Source organism: Sorex fumeus, unplaced genomic scaffold, assembly GCF_029834395.1.
Source record: "Sorex fumeus unplaced genomic scaffold, SorFum_2.1 ptg000001l, whole genome shotgun sequence".
NCBI classification, from domain to species: Eukaryota; Metazoa; Chordata; class Mammalia; order Eulipotyphla; family Soricidae; genus Sorex; species Sorex fumeus.
Genome location: NW_026606058.1, coordinates 8461490 through 8480032, shown reverse-complemented (window position 1 = coordinate 8480032; position 18543 = coordinate 8461490). Strand labels below are relative to the sequence as shown.

Sequence of the window (18543 nt, the reverse complement as noted above, 5' to 3'; positions counted from 1 at the left end):
ACTATGGTTTAAACTGTGTGTTTTTACCTATCCAGTAAAACATTACTTAAGGCTTTCTCATTTTCTTCTTTATTGTAATATCAATTATCTAATAGGTTGACTTATTTGCCATTTTGATGTTGTTGAATTCTTCATTTTAATCTTCCGTGAATGGTTAGTGGTTAAATTGGGATAGAAGAGAGAAGAACGGAACCAGAAGTAAAGAGAATAGTGAGGACACCAATGTAGTAACACAGAAATTAGATGGTAGTATTCTCAATAACTGCAATAACACAGAAATTAGATGGTTGTATTCTCGATAACTGCCCAATTACCATCAGGAGAAAATTCAAGTTCCTTATTATGGCACACAAAGTTGGCGTATCCTACCTTTACTTGCCAGATAGTTAACCCCTGGAGAGTCTTCTTCAGACCCTCTTCTCAAGCTATGAAGGATTAAGGTCCTGCAATATTCCTGTCCTTCCAGTTTTTCTTTCTGCACAGCATATGTCATTCCCCACCACTTCCTATCCTACTTCTTCCAACTCTTACTCATTCTTTAAAATTCAGTGCATTTTCATTCCCTCCAGAAAACTCTCAAAGGTGCCTTGTCCCTTCAGTCTAGAATCGATGACACTCCTGTATTTCCGCAGGAACATCCCATTACGTTGATCAGAGTCCTTGTTAAAATCATGTAACATATTTCTTGATGACAGGACCGGGTCTTTCATCTGTGTTTCTCCCAGAGTCTGACACAGACCGTGTGCTGAATACATGCAAATCCAAGTATTTTGTTTGCTATATTTTGACTGGCTGGAGTGATAGCACAGCAGTAGGGCGTTCGCCTTACAAGCGGCCAACATGGCCGACCCGAGTTCGATTCCTCCGCCCCTCTCGGAGAGCCCCGCAAGCTCCCGAGAGTATTCGATATGCCAGACACAGTAACAACAAAGTCTCCAATGGAGACGTTACTGGGCCCGCTCGAGCAAATCGACGATCAACGGGAGGGCCTTTATATTTTGACTGACTTTCTACTTGAACCTATTTGAGTTTTGTTCTTCTAACTCAAGTGAGTCCTCTTAGTGAATATCATTGAAGATTCCAGCTCTAAATGGAATAATCTTTGGTTGAAAGGGATTATCAAGTCTTAGAAATGCTTAAGCCCATTATTAGTTTTCTGTTTTTAATTTACTGACTTATTTAGTTTTGGTTTTTAAGCCATACCTGGCAGGGCTTGGGGGATTAAGTTCTCAGGGGCTTCTCCTGCCTATTGGGGGCCCTGTTGGTGCTGGAAATCCAACTTGGGGCTCTTCCATGAAAGACAAGTGCATTACCACAGAGCCACAAGTTTGGAAAAGGAAGCAGTGTAGCTGCCACGCGTCCCCATGGCCTCAGTGACAGGCAAAGGACAAGTGATAAAAACAGCATCAATGACACCTACTTGTCCTTCTGAGCCAGAGCCTCGGCGTACGGTTGGGGCCTGACCAGCTCTCCTGGCGCATCTGCCCTGTCCTTGGTGATGCCCTTCAGCCTCTCTGAGAGCTCCAGGTTACACTCTTTCTCTGCTTCCACCAGCGCTGCCATCCGAGCGGCTTCATCCTTGGCTAACCTGGATTCCTGCAAAAGAAATGGAAGCTCTGATGCTGGAGAGCCTCACTCCGAGGCCAGGAGACCTGAAACGCAAGGAATACCGGAGCTTGGGAAGGAAGGCAGGGCAGGAGAGGTCCGCCAGAGGCAGAGCAGTGGAGCAAGAGGGGGCAGAGCGCCCCTGGCCGTGGGCCTTCGGGACTCCTCCTCACCTCCTGCAGAAGCTGGATCTTGTTCTCCAGCAGCTCATGCACGTGCTCCGTCTCCTGCTGTCTCTCCTCAAACTGGCGCCGCAGCTCCGCTTCATTGTGGGTGTTGAGATTCTCTGCATCAGCCCTAGAACCGCACATGTTAGCCCATCAGAAGGGGGTCATGAAGGGGCTGGAGAGATAGCACAGCGGGTAGGGCGTTTGCCTTGCACGCGGCCGACCCGGGTTCGATTCCCAGCATCCCATAGGGTCCCCTGAGCACCGCCAGGAGTAACTCCTGAGTGCAGAGCCAGGAGGAACCCCTGTGCATCACCAGGTGTGTGACCAAAAAAACAACAACAAAAAAATGAATAAAGCAGGAGGACAGGGGCTGGAGTGATAGCACAGCGGGTAGGGCATTTGCCTTGGTCTGGGTTCGATTCCCAGCATCCCATTTGGTCCCCCTGAGCACTGCCAGGAGTAATTCCTCGAGCCAGGAGTAATCCCTGTGTGACCCAAAAAGTAATAAATAAATAAATAAATAAAGCAGGAGGGGGACTGGAATGATAGCACAGCGCGTAGGGCATTTGCCTTGCATGCGGTCAACCCGGGTTCGATTCCCAGCATCCCATAGGGTCCCCTGAGCACTGCCAGGAGTAACTCATGAGTGCAGAGCCAGGAGTAACCCTGTGCATTGCCAGGTGTGACCCAAAGAGCAAAAAACAAAAAAAAGAATGGGTCATGAAACGTAACAAGAAGACCCCGGTTAAGATGGGTTTTGTTCTTCAGTCACACTGATGAGAAGAAAACCGAAGCCTATTCGGCTCTGCAGTTATGAATGAAGTGCTCGTCTCTCTATTTTCGGGTCATTTGTTTAGGTCATGGTCACGGTCCTCCCGCTGTTCATCAATTTGCTCGAGCGGGGCCCAGTAACGTCTCCATTGTGAGACTTGTTGTTACTGTGTTTGGCATATTGAATACGTCACGGGTAGCTTGCCAGACTCTGCCTTGCCAGCTACTCTCGGTAGCTTGCCAGGCTCTCCGAGAGGGGCAGAGGGATCGAACTTGGGTTGGCCACATAGGCTGCGTGCAAGGCAAACACCCTACCGCTGTGCTATCGCTCCACTTCGATTTTTCTGTTGTTGCTTGTCAAGTTGAATATATTTCAGGGCTGAGCATGCAGATCAGCTGTAAAGCAAATATGTAGCATTTCTCCACGAGACTCTCCTTGGGTTCAACTCCCAGAACCAAGGAAAAGAGAGCCTACGTGGCTCCCTACAGGTTTGATCACTGTGGTTCAAGAAGAGGCTTTTGCATTTGGAAGCCAAGCTGAAATCAGACGGTGCAGAAGCCGGCCTGTGTGTTCACAGTCATCTGCACCCGACTTTGTCCTTCACACTGTCCTCACAAAGGAGGAACAGTATTCCTGTCTTGCTATCTGTGTTGAAATGTTCCTTTTATTTCAGAACTGTGGTGAAATACCCATTAAGAACATAAAACTGAATTAATTTAGCAAAGATGGCCCTCTTCTTTTCTTCTGCTTTATTTTTTGATTCTATATAAGTTAGAGCTTCAAATAAGAAGTGACTAAAACCTAAGGTCACTTCATGTATAAATTCTTAGCCATCATAGATATACATTTATCTGCATAAAATGCTACAAATTGTGTTAATTTAGTAATTTATAGAACAGCCCTAACTTTACTGAGCTTCTTCTTATTTAATAGAAGCACTGTAGCACTGTCCTCTCATTGTTCATCGATTTGCTTGAGCAAACACCAGTAACGTCTCCATTGTGAGATTTCTTGTTACTGTGTTTGGCATATCGAATACGTCACCATGGGTAGCTTGCCAGGCTTTGCCGTGCGGGCGAAATACTCTCGGTAGCTTGCCAGGCTCTCCGAGAGGGGCAGAGGAATTGAACTCGGGTTGGCCTGGTAGGCCACATGCAAGGCAATCGCCCTACTCGCTGTGCAACTGATTTTCCATTCTAGAGAATCCCATATTCTCAAAAGAGAGAGAGAGAGAGAAAGAAAGAAAGAAAGAAAGAAAGAAAGAAAGAAAGAAAGAAAGAAAGAAAGAAAGAAAGAGAGAGAAGGGGAGGGAGGGAGGGAGGGAGGGAGGGAGGGAGGAAGGAAGGAAGGAAGGAAGGAAGGAAGGAAGGAAGGAAGGAAGGAGAAAGAAAGAAAGAAAGAAAGAAAGAAAGAAAGAAAGAAAGAAAGAAAGAAAGAAAGAAAAAGAGAGGGAGGGAGGGAGGGAAGGAAGGAAGGAAGGAAGGAAGGAAGGAAGGAAGGAAGGAAGGAAGGAAGGAAGGAAGATAGGAAGGAAGGAAGGAAGGAAGGAAGGAAGGAAGGAAGGAAGGAAGGAAGGAAGGGAGGGAGGGAGGGAGGGAGGAAGGAAGGAAGGAAGGGAGGGAGGGAAAGAGAAAAGAGAGAAAGAAAAAAGGTTGTTTAAACAGCCATGAAAGTGCTCTCCTCCTTTATTTAGTCAGTCACTCAGAAACTGTCCAGAATCAGGCTTACCTATACAGAGTTTTGACCAGTTTTTCCACAGTTCTATATAGAGAGCAGATATTTAATATATAGAAATGTAGGATTCTGGCCCAATTTTTCCCTCTAATAGCTCTAAAAATGTATATCAAGGCACTAGCATGAAGCAGGTATGATAGTTATTATTTGTCACCATTTTATTTATAGCTAATAATAACTTCTCTAAAATGGAGGATTAGACATTATGAAACAGTAGCAGTGCTGAAAGATCTTAATTTTCGTTTGGTTTTATTCCTGCGTAAAGTCATTTGATGAGAAACAGGGGCCATGTTGTCTTAGGCAAAGAACAATATTGGATGTTTAAAAGCTCATGATAAATCAACTGTATTCAAGCCCAGAGTAAATATTTAGTCCAGGAGGCTAGGTCCATGGAAACTAAATAGAGCTTCTCTAAAGAGTACAGGATTCCTTAGTTGATAGGGGATACAACTCATCACTGTCCCAGAAGTTATATTTATCTTGTTTGCTTGTTATTATTATAGATTCAAGGGGACAGAGGGTCTTTGTTGTGCTAGAGAAATAATGCAGCCAATAAGTCACTTGCCATGAATGTGACTGACCTGTGTTCAATCTCTGACGTTACATATGATGCTCGAAGCACAGCCAGGAGTGATCTTTCCTTCCAGTGCTAGGAATAAGCCCTGAGAACAGCTGGGTGTGCCTCTCCCCATAAAAGAGGGTCTTGAGACACTAGTCAAGGCAATACCCCAAGAATTCTAAATAGGCAAACTCAGGAATCCCATTAGCTTTTTAATTTGACTCTCTATTTCCTGAGAAATGCAACAACAGCAAACTGAAATATGAAAATGAAGTTACATATTTTCTGAGTAACCTAATCAGCCAAGAATTCCTGATGGAATAAGCTACAGCTGTTGTGGAGTCAGAAGCACCTTGAACTTGAAGTCAAATGAGTGAGCTCTGCCACTGACCTTAGAAGACTTTCATACTCTGTACCCTACTTGTCTCATTTCTAAAAATAGGATAAAGTTGGGATCAAAGAGATAAGACAGCGAGTAAAACACTTGCCTTGCACGTGGCCAACCTATATGGTGGCCCCAGCCTTCCAGGAAAGATCCCTAAGAGCAGTAAGCCCAAAGACCAAAAAATAAATAAATAGAAATAGAACAAAGCAAGAGAATTAAAAGTTGAACGACATTGAAAAATGTAAGCATTGCACAAATCTCAAATGTTTTTCTCTGCTGTTATGTTAAGTTTTTCTAAACTCTATGAACTCATTAATGACCTAGTAAGTATTCAGAATAATGGCATATTGTAGATCATTAGAGCTGGTTTTGAGTATTCTGATATTGTTGGGCTGTCATGCTAAATATCAAGAATACGGAAAGAATGACAGCTCATATTAAATGTACACCGATCTGAAAAGTATTTTAATAATTAATAATGCCTGTCATTTTAAACTAAATTTTTTTAATTATAGAGAAGAAATTAAAAAACAAAACAAAATATGTTTTTGGAAGTATCTCCAAGCAGTGCTCAGGTGACACCGAGACTATATTCAGTGATACTTGACCTGAACGTGCAGGCCAGACAGTCCTTTGCTTCAGCCTAGCAATGCATTACTGCTAGAAGCAATAATACTCGGGGTTACCAAGGTCATTCCAGTGGTGCTCGGAGTGGAAGGTCGCAGGGATGTGGTGTTGGGAACTAACTTCAGGGCCTCTCATATGTCAAGCATGTACTCTACTCTTTGAGCTATCTCACCAGCCCAAAAGAAACCACACTTTTACAATAGAAAACCAAAGAAAACAAAAAACGGGGAAAATATTGTTTTCTTCTCTTCATGAACTCCATTTCACTCCCTTGAAATAACCTTAAATGAAGTTAAGGTTAAGGAACTTGGTTCCAAGTCTATAGTTCTTTCTATAGTTCTTAGATTAGTGAGCCAGACTCTAGATAGACAGAAATAAGCTAGTTTAAACGTCAACCCACCATGTTTTATCCAGATGCTGTTTCTTGTCCTGGAGTTCTCTTTTCAGGCTCTCAACTTCAACCTTGAGTTCAATGTTCTGAAAAGCACACAGACATTAACCTTTAGTAACTGTCACAGGTCCTCTATCCTGGAGCAGATTTCTACCTGAGATTTTCCTTGACCCACAGTTTCATATATCATTTTATCCCTCTTTATAACCTTTGACATAAATAGGAATTTGTAAGGACTTGTAACCCAGACAAGGATGAACGAATAGTACAGATTCAGCAGTTCCCTAGGACATGTGCCCATTTTCCCAACGTGCTTATCATTACCTGGAATAAATTTTAATATAAGTGTACTCCTCTCAATATTTCAGACATAATTATGGTAAAAAAAACTGTTTGTAATTTATCTCAAATTCAAATTGAACCAAACATTCTATATTTTATTTGGCTGTGCTATAGAAACAAAGCATATTTCAAATTTGAACTAAGTTCAGTACTCTTTTATTCATTCCACAGCAACCTAGCCCTGTGAAAGATATTCATCCATTCTAACTTATCAATCAGTGAAAGAGAATTCAGTGAGCAGTTACTAAATTGCCAGCTCTGTGCTCAATATTACATGATGGTCTCGTTATGTTGGCTTCAGTATTTAACTTGGCATACTTCTGGGTGTACTTGAGAAAAAGTGTGTATGTGTGTGTTTCAACTAATCTTCAAGCACCTTTAAGAAGGGACTGTGTTTTATGTTATTTTATAAGCCTCATAGTTTGCTGCTGGCATGAGAGCAGGCACTCATTTAAAAAGGGGTGGGGGTGGCTTGACATACCAGCACCATATATTCATTGATAAAATCAGCAGCTAGAAAAATCAGTATGTTGCAGAACCAAAGTGTTTTTCTTGGCATTAGAGTCAGGAGAAAAAGTCTTCAAACAAAATGAAAAATAAGACTTAGTGAATGGGCTTTATTTTTAGATACTGTCATTTGAAAATCAGATCTCTTCTTGGAAAAATATAGTTATAAATATTATTCATATGTAGAGTATATTTCTTTCTCGGTCTTCTCAGATACCATAGCTCTATTAAACAGGATAAACACTGAGTATCTTTAATATCCCTGACCAGGGGCTGTTCCTTGCACACTAAGAAACATTTTAGTATCTCCAAGTGAGCTTTTTTGGGAAGTTTTTTTTCCATTCACTGAGTTTTTGAGTAAAAATAGAACTCTAGTGAATTTAGCTACATAGCTTTGTCATTAACTAACTGTACTTTTAAGAAGTTACCCCCCAAAACCTGTTTTTATATAACAAATGAATCAGAGCCTCTCCTTTTCCACAAAAATAATACCACCAGCTTTGCTCATACTTTATTTTAATGTGAGACTAATCACAAAGTATTCAAATTCAAAACATTAAGTCCTTTGAATCGAGGGTAGAGAAAAGCAATTCTCCAGAGGTAGTTTCTGCCTTTCTATCAACTGCAGGTTCACTATCTCGCACTAGTGTAGTTAAGCCCCGAATTACATACAAAAGTTGCCTCAACGTGTGAAAATTGTCTTTCATTCCTAAGGAAAGGACAGCAAAACAGTGTACTCAGCTCCGTGATTGATAGGTAGGGAGACTGTATGAAGCAAAAAAACTCTTCGGCCAAAATCTGCTTTAGCAGCAAGTCTACCAAAGAGAAGTGTGGACGTTTGTTTATACAATACAAAATGCTAGGATTCATATCCTAATAACAAAGCTCCTCTATTTACATCACTACTTGAAACCCAACCCACACCAGTCCTTAGTGAAGTCCCGCAAACAATTCTATTTTGATCTTAATTCAACAAACTTAGCTATCAGATCTTGGTGACACAGAGACTACAGGTGAGTTCTAAGATAAAGCAGGTGTTTAGACAGACACAGCCAGGTCTGGCATGTATGTATGTACGTATGTATGTATGTGTGTGTGTGTATGTGTGTGTGTGAGTGTGTGTGTGTGTGTGTGTGTGTGTGTGTGTGTGTGTGTGTGTTAAGGAGAGTAAGAATGACCAAAAAAAAAAAAAAGGAGAGAGCTAGAGAAACAGAGATAAAGAGATCAATGAAGAGGGACAGAACAGTAGTACAGCAGGTAGGGCATTTGCCTTGTACGCAGCCAGGCCAACCCAGGTTGATCTTCATCATCTTCTGTGGTCCCCAGGCACTACAAGCAGTAATTCATGATTTCAGAGCCAGGAGTAACCCCTGAGCATGGTCAGGTGTGGACCGAGTAAACCAAAAAAATAAGAGAGAGAACAAGAGAAAGAAACCAATGAAGAGACAGAAAATGTGGTCACTGAGCTAAGAACAGAGGAGCTGATTTGTGAGATGGTTATATTTGTTTACTTGCTTTTTTTTTCCTTTGGGTACCCCTACCGTTTTTTTTCTTTTTTTTGTCACACCCAGGTCATACCCACACACAGGAGTTATTCCTGGTTCTGCACTCAGGAATTACCCCTGGTGGGGTTCAGGGGACCATATGGGATGCTGGGAATCAAACCTGGGTCGGCCGCATGCAAGGCAAACTCCTTACCCGTTGTGCTATGGCTCCAGCCCATGTTTACTTGCTTTTATGTGAAATATCTACTGACCACTACTTGGATGGAAGGTACTCTCAAAGGTACCATAAAGACCAGGACCGAAACAGGCACAGCCCTCAGCCCATGGGCAATTAAACATAATTAAACATGACCATAACTGAGTGTGTGACAACACAAGAGAACCAGAAACCAAAGAGCTTTGTGGAAAAACACAGGTGACAGATATAAATAGTAGCAGAAACAAAAATCGGTGCAGCCCCATCCTGCAACTCCTGGTTTTAGTCTCCAGAGAAATGGTCCTAGACCCAACTCAACATCTATCACCTTGAGTTGCCCTTCCTCTCGGTTCCCCAGTTTTAATCTCGTAAGTAGAAAAGACAGAAATCTGACACAAGCAAACTGCCCGGGAAAATAAAGATCTGCCACTTCAGTCAGAGGTGTGTGCTGGCAAAAAGAGGTTAACTTTAGGGGCTGGAGTGATAGCACAGCGGGTAGGGCATTTGCCTCACACGCAGCCAACCTGGGTTCGATTCCCAGCATCCCATATGGTCTCCTGAGCACTGCCAGGAGTGATTCCTGAGTGCAAAGCCAGGAGTAACCCCTGAGCATCACCAGGTGTGACCCGAAAAGCAAAAAAAAAAAAAAAAAAGCAGTTAACTTTAGGAGAAAACTGCCCTGGATGCAAATACTAGCTCTCTCACATCCTGCTAGCTTAAATACTGTGAACTGGCAGATATTTAACCAATTTTTACATTTCCTCTGGGTTCACCTAGTTTACCCTCAGTTCTAGGGGCTAATTACAACCTACTCTTAAGTTTTCATTTTCCTTGTGGGTGCAAATGAATAGTGGGATATTGGGAAAATTAAATGGAAAGATGTAAATGAAAAGATGAAATACACACAGCCTCAACACAAAAAAAGGTTAGTTTGGGGGCGAGAGAGATAGTACAGGGGTTAAGGCACCTACTTGATATGTAGCTGATGCCAGTTGGATCTCTGACACGACACGATCTCCCAAGGACCACAAGTGTCACTCCCAAGCACAGATCCAGGCCAGGGGGAGCCCCTGAGCACAGCTGAAAAGGCCCACCTTGCCCAATTAAATAAACAAATCCGAGTTTTCCCAAAGGTGCTTGAATCATTCAAGAGAGAGAGAGCTTAACATTGTGTTTAGGAATCCAAGAAAAGAGGTTAAAATGGGGAATCTTCTCATTGTTTTTACAAACCCAGTCTTCTTTTATTCCCCCATCCCTGCCCCATACTGTTGTTATTGTCACTACTGCAGTGTCAGGATCACACCCAGGATAAGAGGTGGCAGCAGAAATCAAACTCACACCTTGACATATACAAGCAGGTGCTCTACCCTGGGCTGGCATCTTTGGTCTTTGATGGGAAGAGTGTGAGTGTGTGTGTGTGTGTGTGTGTGTGTGTGTCTGTGTGTCTGTCTGTGTGTCTGTGTACTCAAAGCTACAAGGGGGGAAATCTCTGTCCCTCCTGTTCTATTTTTCTGTGAACTTAAAACTGCCATAAAACATGAACTGTCACTGTCCTTTCGTTGTTCATCAATTTGCTCGAGCAGAACTATTAAAATATATGGAGAAAACTTTGAGGCTACACTTATTTATTTAGACTCTCTGCTCAGAGGACTCGACACAGGCACTGCCACGGCATTGCACTGGTCTCCAGCTTGACCTTCTCAATTGCTCCATTAAAGTTTTGTTTGGGTCTCAGAAATTTCTGTGGCTCTGTTCCAAATGGGCTGGCAGCTGAGGAGGCATCACATAAATACAAGTGACTTCAGTGACTCTCTCCCTCTCCCCAGGACATTCCTTAGCAGGATAAATCTCTCTCTTGTTTGGCTGGAGTGTCTCTCTACAGAAATAGGCCTGGCTGGGCTTAATTTAGTCCAAGGGGGGCCTCCTGTGAACACCAGGGGTGGGGCTGGAGCCCCTGCAAACCCCAGGACCCATAGTGTGGAAACAGGAGTCCTGCCCCCTGGAAGGGCTGAGGGCATGCGAGGAAGACAGGTTGCCTCTGCCATTGGGGAACTGAAGTTCCAAGGAATGGTCCCTGCTTTCCGACGTCTCTCTGGGTACCGGGTCTAGACCTGGGATAAGTAAAATTTTCATTTGAAGCTTCAGAAATATAAAAATAATGTTGATTTTCTACAGCTAAGTTGGTACACAGGAAACTTCTGAATATTTTGTTTGTTTGTTTGTTTGAGGATCATACCCAGCAAAGCTCAGGGCTAACCCCTGGCTCTGCACTCAGGGATCACTCCTTGCAGAATTGCAGGGGAATATGAGGTGCTGGGGATAGAACCTGGGTCAGCTACATGCAAGGAAAGCACCGTGCCCACTGTGTTATTATTCTGGCCCTGTGAGATATATAGAGATAGATAAATATATATGTATATATCTTTATATAGCTATAGAGATATCTGTCACTGTCCTCCCGTTGTTCATCGATTTGCTCAAGCGGGCCCAGTAACATCTCCATTGTGACACTTGTTACTCTGTTTGGCATATGTAATACGTCACGGGGAGCTTGCCAGGCTTTGCCGTGTGGGCGAGATACTCTTGGTAAAGAGGGGCAGAGGAATCGAACTCGGGTTGGCCATGTTGGCTGTGTGCAAGGCAAACGCCCTACCCACTGTGCTATCACTCCAGCCCATAGATATATATATATATATATATCTAGATATATGTATATAGATAGATATATAGATAGATATATGTGTATATATATGTGTGTGTGTGTGTGTGACTTTTTGGGTCACACTGGCAATACTCAAGGGTTACTACTGACTCTGCACTTAGGAATTACTTCTGGCAGCGCTTAGGGGACCATATGGGATGCTGGGCATTGAACCTGGGTCAGTCGCGGGCAAGACAAGTGCCCAACCCACTATTCTATCTCTCTGGGCCCCTGTGAAGTCTTTTTAATCTAATTTGAACTAATATTAGATTCCCATTCAGCTCTTGGTTCTGGACTGACATTTATTTTGATCTGTTGTCTTAAATGTACAAAGTTATTCATGTTCTGCATGCAAAGCCCAGAACTGTTTTCTTCCAAGCTAACAAACTCTAATCTCAATTCTAACACCTGGTGGGCAGTCCTCCGTGGAAGGCTACTACACATGCATGCTGGAGCCAGGTCCCAGCATCAGGTCATGCTTCTGAAGCTGGACCAGTGTGAAGGACCAGGGGTAGCACTTGAACACTTGAACACTTGCTGCCATGGCAACAGCCACAAGTCACATGAGGCTATGAACGAGCTGACTTGAGATGCGCTATAAGTGTTTCAAAGACTTAGTACACACTGGACTTTTAAGACTTCCACAACAAAAGAATATAAATCTTGTGGATCAAGATGTGTCATCACCTTGGACATATGAAAGGCCCTTGGGCTTGATCTCCAGCTTGATCTCCAGCAGTGGAAAAAGATATATGTAAATTAGTAAAGTAAAGTAAAGGCTCTCCCGTTGATCGTCAATTTGCTCGAGCGGGCCCAGTAACGTCTCCATTGGAGACTTTGTTGTTACTGTGTTTGGCATATCGAATACGTCATGGGGACCTTGCCAGGCTCTGCTGTGTGGGCGAGATACTCTCGGTAGCTTGCCGGGCTCTCCGAGAGGGGCGGAGGAATCGAACTCGGGTCGGCCACCTTGGCCGCTTGTAAGGCGAACGCCCTACCGCTGTGCTATATACATATATAAAGTGTCAAAAAATGTTAAACAGATTTTAAATTGAAATGATAAAAATATTTTAATATGTCAATGCATTACTCATATATTAATATTTAAAATATAAAAAATAAAATATATAAAAATAAATATATATATTTACTTCCACTAAAGTATTTTTAATTTTTAATTGCTTTTTTTGTTCAGTTTCTTTGGTTTACAATTAATCATGGTTTCTCATGTATATAATTCCAACACCATACCAATCAGCAGTTACCCGCTTCATCTCCCAAGGACTCCAACCCCCTCCCAAATCAATTGTGTGACTCAGTTCTCCTATTATGTTGCCTTTCCTTTTGTTGCTATCTTGCAGTGTATCTTTAAGGCCCATATATGAAATTAGTCTGTACCTATCCCTCCTTCTGACTGACTTCACTCAACATGATATCCTCTGGTTCCATCCATACTAGGGCCAATTACATGATTTTGTTCTTTCTTAGAGCTGCATAGTATTCCACTGAATTCCCCACTACAGATGAATAGATCACTAGAGTATTTTAAATTATATCTGTGACTCACATTATGTTTCTTTTATGCAACACTGCCATATAAGATATTAGTCTTAAGATTTAAATCCATTCCATGAAAATATTTTCTGCCCTGCGTCATTATCCTGTGGTGCAAAAGTACCTGGAATTTTTTTATGGGATTATGGTACTCATCAACCGACAAAATTCAAAACTATCAGGGAGGGTGTTAAGAAGTGTACAACTCAAACTATGTTCCCACACAGAATAGTAAAAAAAAAAAAAAAAGGAGATCAGGGGCTCTCTCTATTCTCACCAGTATATTTCCTATTTCCACTGCTGGTACAGTGCTCATATGTAGAAGATGATTATATATTTTTTAAAGGGACACTGCTCAGAATGTAAACCACTCTTTTGTCACTCCGTCAAGAATTTTCTCTAGTTACTCTGCGCCTTTTCTCAACGTATTTGCCCTGTTTCCACCAACCCCTCTCCTCAGGAGACTGCTTCTTTACAGGTAGGGTTGTCAGTTTACCAGCAGAGCTCAAAACCTAGCTCCTGGGAAGAGGGGACGGCAGAGGATGGAAAGGTGGCCTGTCACCTATCTTTTGTACAGCTTAGTCTCCTCACCTGCAATTTCTAGAGTCTTTGAAACCCATCAACACAAACTCTCTGAGTGTTGAAAGCTACAGAAGAAGTTTGGGATTAAACAACCCACAAAGTTGTGTAATATAATGTACTAATATAAGAAGTGCCTACATGGAAAAATAGCTGCCTGTCTGGGATCAGAAGAGCATGCACAACTAGAACTGTAATTGCTGGAAGAACACAGAGAATGAAGATAATTTCAGGCAATGATGATGAGGGAAGATGCGTCCAAGCAGTGGAATCTGACTTGTCTCTGAAATCTGACTATGTTTGTATATACATAGGGGGAAAAAATACAAGGATTCTAGGAGTGAACCAGGAAGTGTCAGCAGGAATGAGCACATCTGAAAGAAAACGACTCACTTTAGGAACATGTTAGGAAACATATGAACGGAAGGATAAAGCTTACTTCACACCTCACTAAAATCTGCCAGTCTCCTCACTCTCACTGTCCTCCCGTTGTTCATCAATTTGCTCGAGCGGGCCCAGTAACGTCTCTATTTTTTTTGAGACTTATTGTTACTGTGTTTGGCATATTGAATACGTCACGGGTAGCTTGCCAGGCTCTGCCATGTGGGCGAGATACTCTCAGTAGCTTGCCGGGCTCTCTGAGAGGGGCGGAGGAATCGAACCCGGCTCGGCCAGGCTGGCTGCATGCAAGGCAAATGCCCTACCACTATGCTATCACTCCAGCCCCACAGTCTTCTATAACTTTATCTATTCATCACCAAAGTTTGTGCTCATATGCCCTGTTTTTCTCCTGTGACCACATATCAGCTATCCATGCTTTTATCAAAAGTCTAACCTTCCACTGCATCGCTGCATTGCATCTACTTTTTAAATATAATTTCTTTAATTAAAGAATTAAGATTTACAAATGTATTGATAGGCATATGATATTTCAACACCAATTTTCCACCACCAGTGTCAGCTTCCCTCCATGAGTGTTCCCTAATCCCATCCCTCCACCCTGCCCACCTGAAAACTTGACAAGCACCTTGCAAAGTTCCAGTTGTTGCAGCTTAGATCTCTACTTAAAAAAATGTAGCACTGTCCTCCCGTTGTTCATCGATTTGCTCGAGTGGACCCAGTAACATCTCTATTGTGAGACTTGTTGTTACTGTGTTTGGCATATTGAATACATCACGGGTAGCTTGCCAGGCTTTGCCGTGTGGGCAAGATACTCACAGTAACTTGCCAAGCTCTCCGAGAGGGGTGGAGGAATCGAACTCAAGTCGGCCAAGTTGGCTGAGTGCAAGGCAAACGCCCTACAGCTGTGCTATCGCTCCAGCCCTTAAAAAAATAAGATTCGAAAAGTCTTTCTACTTCTCCGTTATCAATTTTACACTTTCTACTGAAAACTACTGGTGTATAAACATGCTATTATTTGTCTTTCTTTTTAAGTTCCATGAATCAACCCCAGGGCACCACCAGGAGTGATCTCTGAGCAGAGCCAGGAGTAAACCCTGCAAACCTGTTGTGGCCGAGAAACCAACAGGAGTTTAAGGGGTGGTACAGCAGGGAGAGTGTTTGCCTTGTACACAGCTGACCCAGGTTTGATCTCCAGCATCCTATATCGTCCCCCAAGCACTTCTAGAAGTGATCCTGGACTTCAGAGCCAGGAATAAACCCTGAGCACATCTGGGCTTGGCCCCCCAAATATACAAACAAACAAACTGGCCTCTTTCCTTATCAGAGTAGAAGCCAAAGTCTTTATTTGTTGTTGTTAAATGTAGGAGTACTGCTATTTATTCAGCCATTGATTAAGCTGATTGAATTGGGCATGAACTCCACATTACTTTTTTAAAAAAATTTTTAATTGAATATCTGTGAGATAGACCATTAGAAAGCTGTTCATAATTGGTTTTCAGTCAGACAATGATCCAGCACCCATCCTTCCACCAGTGTACATTTCCCACCACTGATGTCCCCTGTTTCTCAATATACCATGCCCAACCCCCAGCCTTCTTCTATGGGAGGCACTCTCCTTCTTGCTCTCTCTCTCTCCTTTTCCTTTTGTGCATTATGGTTTGCAATACAGGTGCTAAGAGATCATGGCATTTGTTCAGGGCATTCGGTATTTTTATCGGTACAATAAAGCTGGAATAGCTTTTCAATTCTGTGGCCGCTTTGCAGTGTAGATGTGACTACTGTGATTTCTGGAAGTATAGGGAGGTGGGGCAGGTAGCCCATCCCAAACCCGAAAAAGCCTGGAGATTTCATTCACAAAACTCACATACCCAAATTTTCAGCAGATTATATCTTAATGAGATCCATCCTGAGATTTTTGGACAAACTTGCAGGCTATTCGAATGTAGCCTGCCCACAGGGCAGAGTCTGGCAAACTCCCCGTGGCGTACCAAATATGCCAAATACCAGTAACAATGATGGGTCTCATTCTCCTAAATAGCCTTGAATATAATCTCAGAGCTAGGATGAGAGAGACGTTACTGGGGCCTGCTCGAGGCAATCGACGAATAACAGGATGATGAAATGAAATGAAATCCTGAGATTGGTGGAGTCAGGCCAGGGGTATGACGGCGATTGTGGATTGTGGAAGCAAGCGGCTACCAGGGGCTCTGCTTGGGTGGGCACCAGGTCAACTCACCCCCTTCTGATTTACTCCAGTCTGTTCAGCCATGTGCGGGTTTGAGATTAACTGTGGCTTTTGATCTCTTTCAGATTTATTTATGGTTCACTGAAGCAAGACCAGTAGTAGAGCTTACGGGTGGTGCTGGCATTGGTTTGTGGGGGTGACTCCCGGTGCTTCCAGGAGTATTGGGAAGTGGAGGGGGTATTCCATCCCACCTCTGTGAAAGCCTGAAGTTTTCAGTCACAAAACCCGCATACCTGAGTTTTCAGCAGATTATATCTTGGTGAGGTCTGTCCTGAGACGGTGGAATCAGGCTGGCTGTATGACAGCCAAAGTCTTAACAAATATCTCTAAGAGTCCATCTCATCTCTCCCAGACCCATTACCCCCGAGTTGACTCAACCCCCATCGATCTTCTGCTATTGTTACCCCAATTGCTAACTTGCTCGTCTTCTTCAAGTTGTTGTTTACACATCATTTTCTATTGCAAAGCCAGTTCAGAAAATGGCTTGCCAAAAGTTTATAGATTCAAATGTCTAACTATTATCATGACTTAATAATTCTATGTATGGATATTTATTCAAGAGAAATGAAAGCTTGGACATGAATGTTCACAGCAACTTTTTTCATAATAGTCATCACATGGGGGACATCCTGGTGGTAGAGCACTTGACTGCATCATAGTCAATCACTGGACACAATTTATATGTTTATCAAGTGAAGTGTAAAGAAATTGCATTATATTTATACAATGAAACACTAACCAGCCATAAACAGGAATGAACTACTGGCACAAAAATACATGAATTAAACAAACCTCAAAAGTTTGTGGTTCTAAGTAAAAGAAACCAGACGCCAGAACTACACCGTATGATTCCATTTAAATAAAATTCAATAAAAGACAAAATTCTTAACAGAAAGAAAACCAATCATTTTCCAAATATAGGGCTGGAGTGATAGCACAGTGGTAGGGTGTTTGCCTTGTGTGTGGCTGGCCTGGCTGGGCCAGGTTCGATTCCTCCGCCCCTCTAGAGATCCCAGCAAGCTACCGAGAGTATCTTGCCTGCTCGGCAAAGCCTGGCAAGCTGCCCATGACGTATTCAATGTGCCAAACACAGTAACAATAAGTCTCACAATGGAGATATTACTGGGCCTGCTCAAGCAAATCAATGAACAACGGGAGGACAGTGCTACAGTGTTACAGAGGTTTAAAATAATTATATTAATGAGATAGATGCCAACACTTTTTTATCAATAAAACTGTTTTACAACCCCATCATGGGGGTATACATTTGTTAAAATTTACCAGACTCGGGACTGGAGCAACAGTACAGCAGGAAGGCACACTGGGGTTTGATCCTCAGCATCCTAAATGGTCCCCCGAGCCCTCCAGGAGTGATCCCTGAGTGAATCCAAGAGTAACCTCTGAGCATGGCCCAGCGTGGCCCAACATTTCCACATGCTCCTCCCCCCCCCCCCCCCCCACCAAATTACCAGACTCAGGGTCAGAGAGATAGGACAGAAGGTAGGGTGCTTGCCTTTCATATGGTTGACTCGAGTTCCAGCCCCAGCACCACAGATGATCTCGCAAGCCCCCAGGACTGACCACTGAACACAGAGCCAAGAGTAAGCCCTAAACATAGCTGGAGGTGGTCCCAAACAAACAAAAAGCAGATTTAGCAAATTGTGCCCGTAATGAAGTTCATTTTTAGTAAAACACTATGAAAGAAGAGGCAATACAAACACCCAAATGCAAAGGGTGAATAAGAGTTCAGATGGAGACCACCAATCTGAGATGATTTCCTTGCCTCAGAGGACTATAAATGTCTTAAATATAAAATGCAGGAAGAAACCTTCCTTCATTGCTCATTCTCATATTTATTTCCCATTTCATTCCTCTCTACACAACCCCTGGGAAGTTTGTATAGTGGACAGAGTGTGGCCCTTCCCCTGGTATGGGCAGGACATGCCATCAAAGGTGATATAATGTCATTCCCATAACTATATTAAGTTGAAGACTGTCTGGCTTTAGAGAAGTGTGCCTCTACTTTTTCTCGCCTGTGACCTGGATCATGTCCTGCATGCCATTTCACAGACTGACAATAATAACCAAGATGGTAGGCCAGTAGCTTATGACCTCTCTACACTTGTGGACCAGCACTAGTGGACAAATAATTAAAGAGCACTGCTCTATGCCTCTCCTTGGTGGCTTGACAAAGTGGCCCCATGGTGGGGGGGGGGGGGAGGGGAAACACCATATGAGAGGGAACAATAGATGATATCAATAAACTGTG

General features: G+C 42.9%; 1 protein-coding gene across 1 annotated transcript in view; it reads right to left on the bottom strand.

The window, feature by feature from the left end:
- LOC130028593 (myomegalin) overlaps window positions 1-18543 on the bottom strand; it is a 179565-nt gene that overhangs the window by 118042 nt on the left and 42980 nt on the right. The window contains exons 4-6 of the mRNA XM_056120254.1: window positions 6253-6329; window positions 1779-1902; window positions 1421-1596 (exon numbers count right to left, since the gene is read on the bottom strand). Coding sequence (XP_055976229.1) covers window positions 1421-1596; window positions 1779-1902; window positions 6253-6329 — 377 coding nt within the window. The remainder of the gene's footprint in view (window positions 1-1420; window positions 1597-1778; window positions 1903-6252; window positions 6330-18543) is intronic.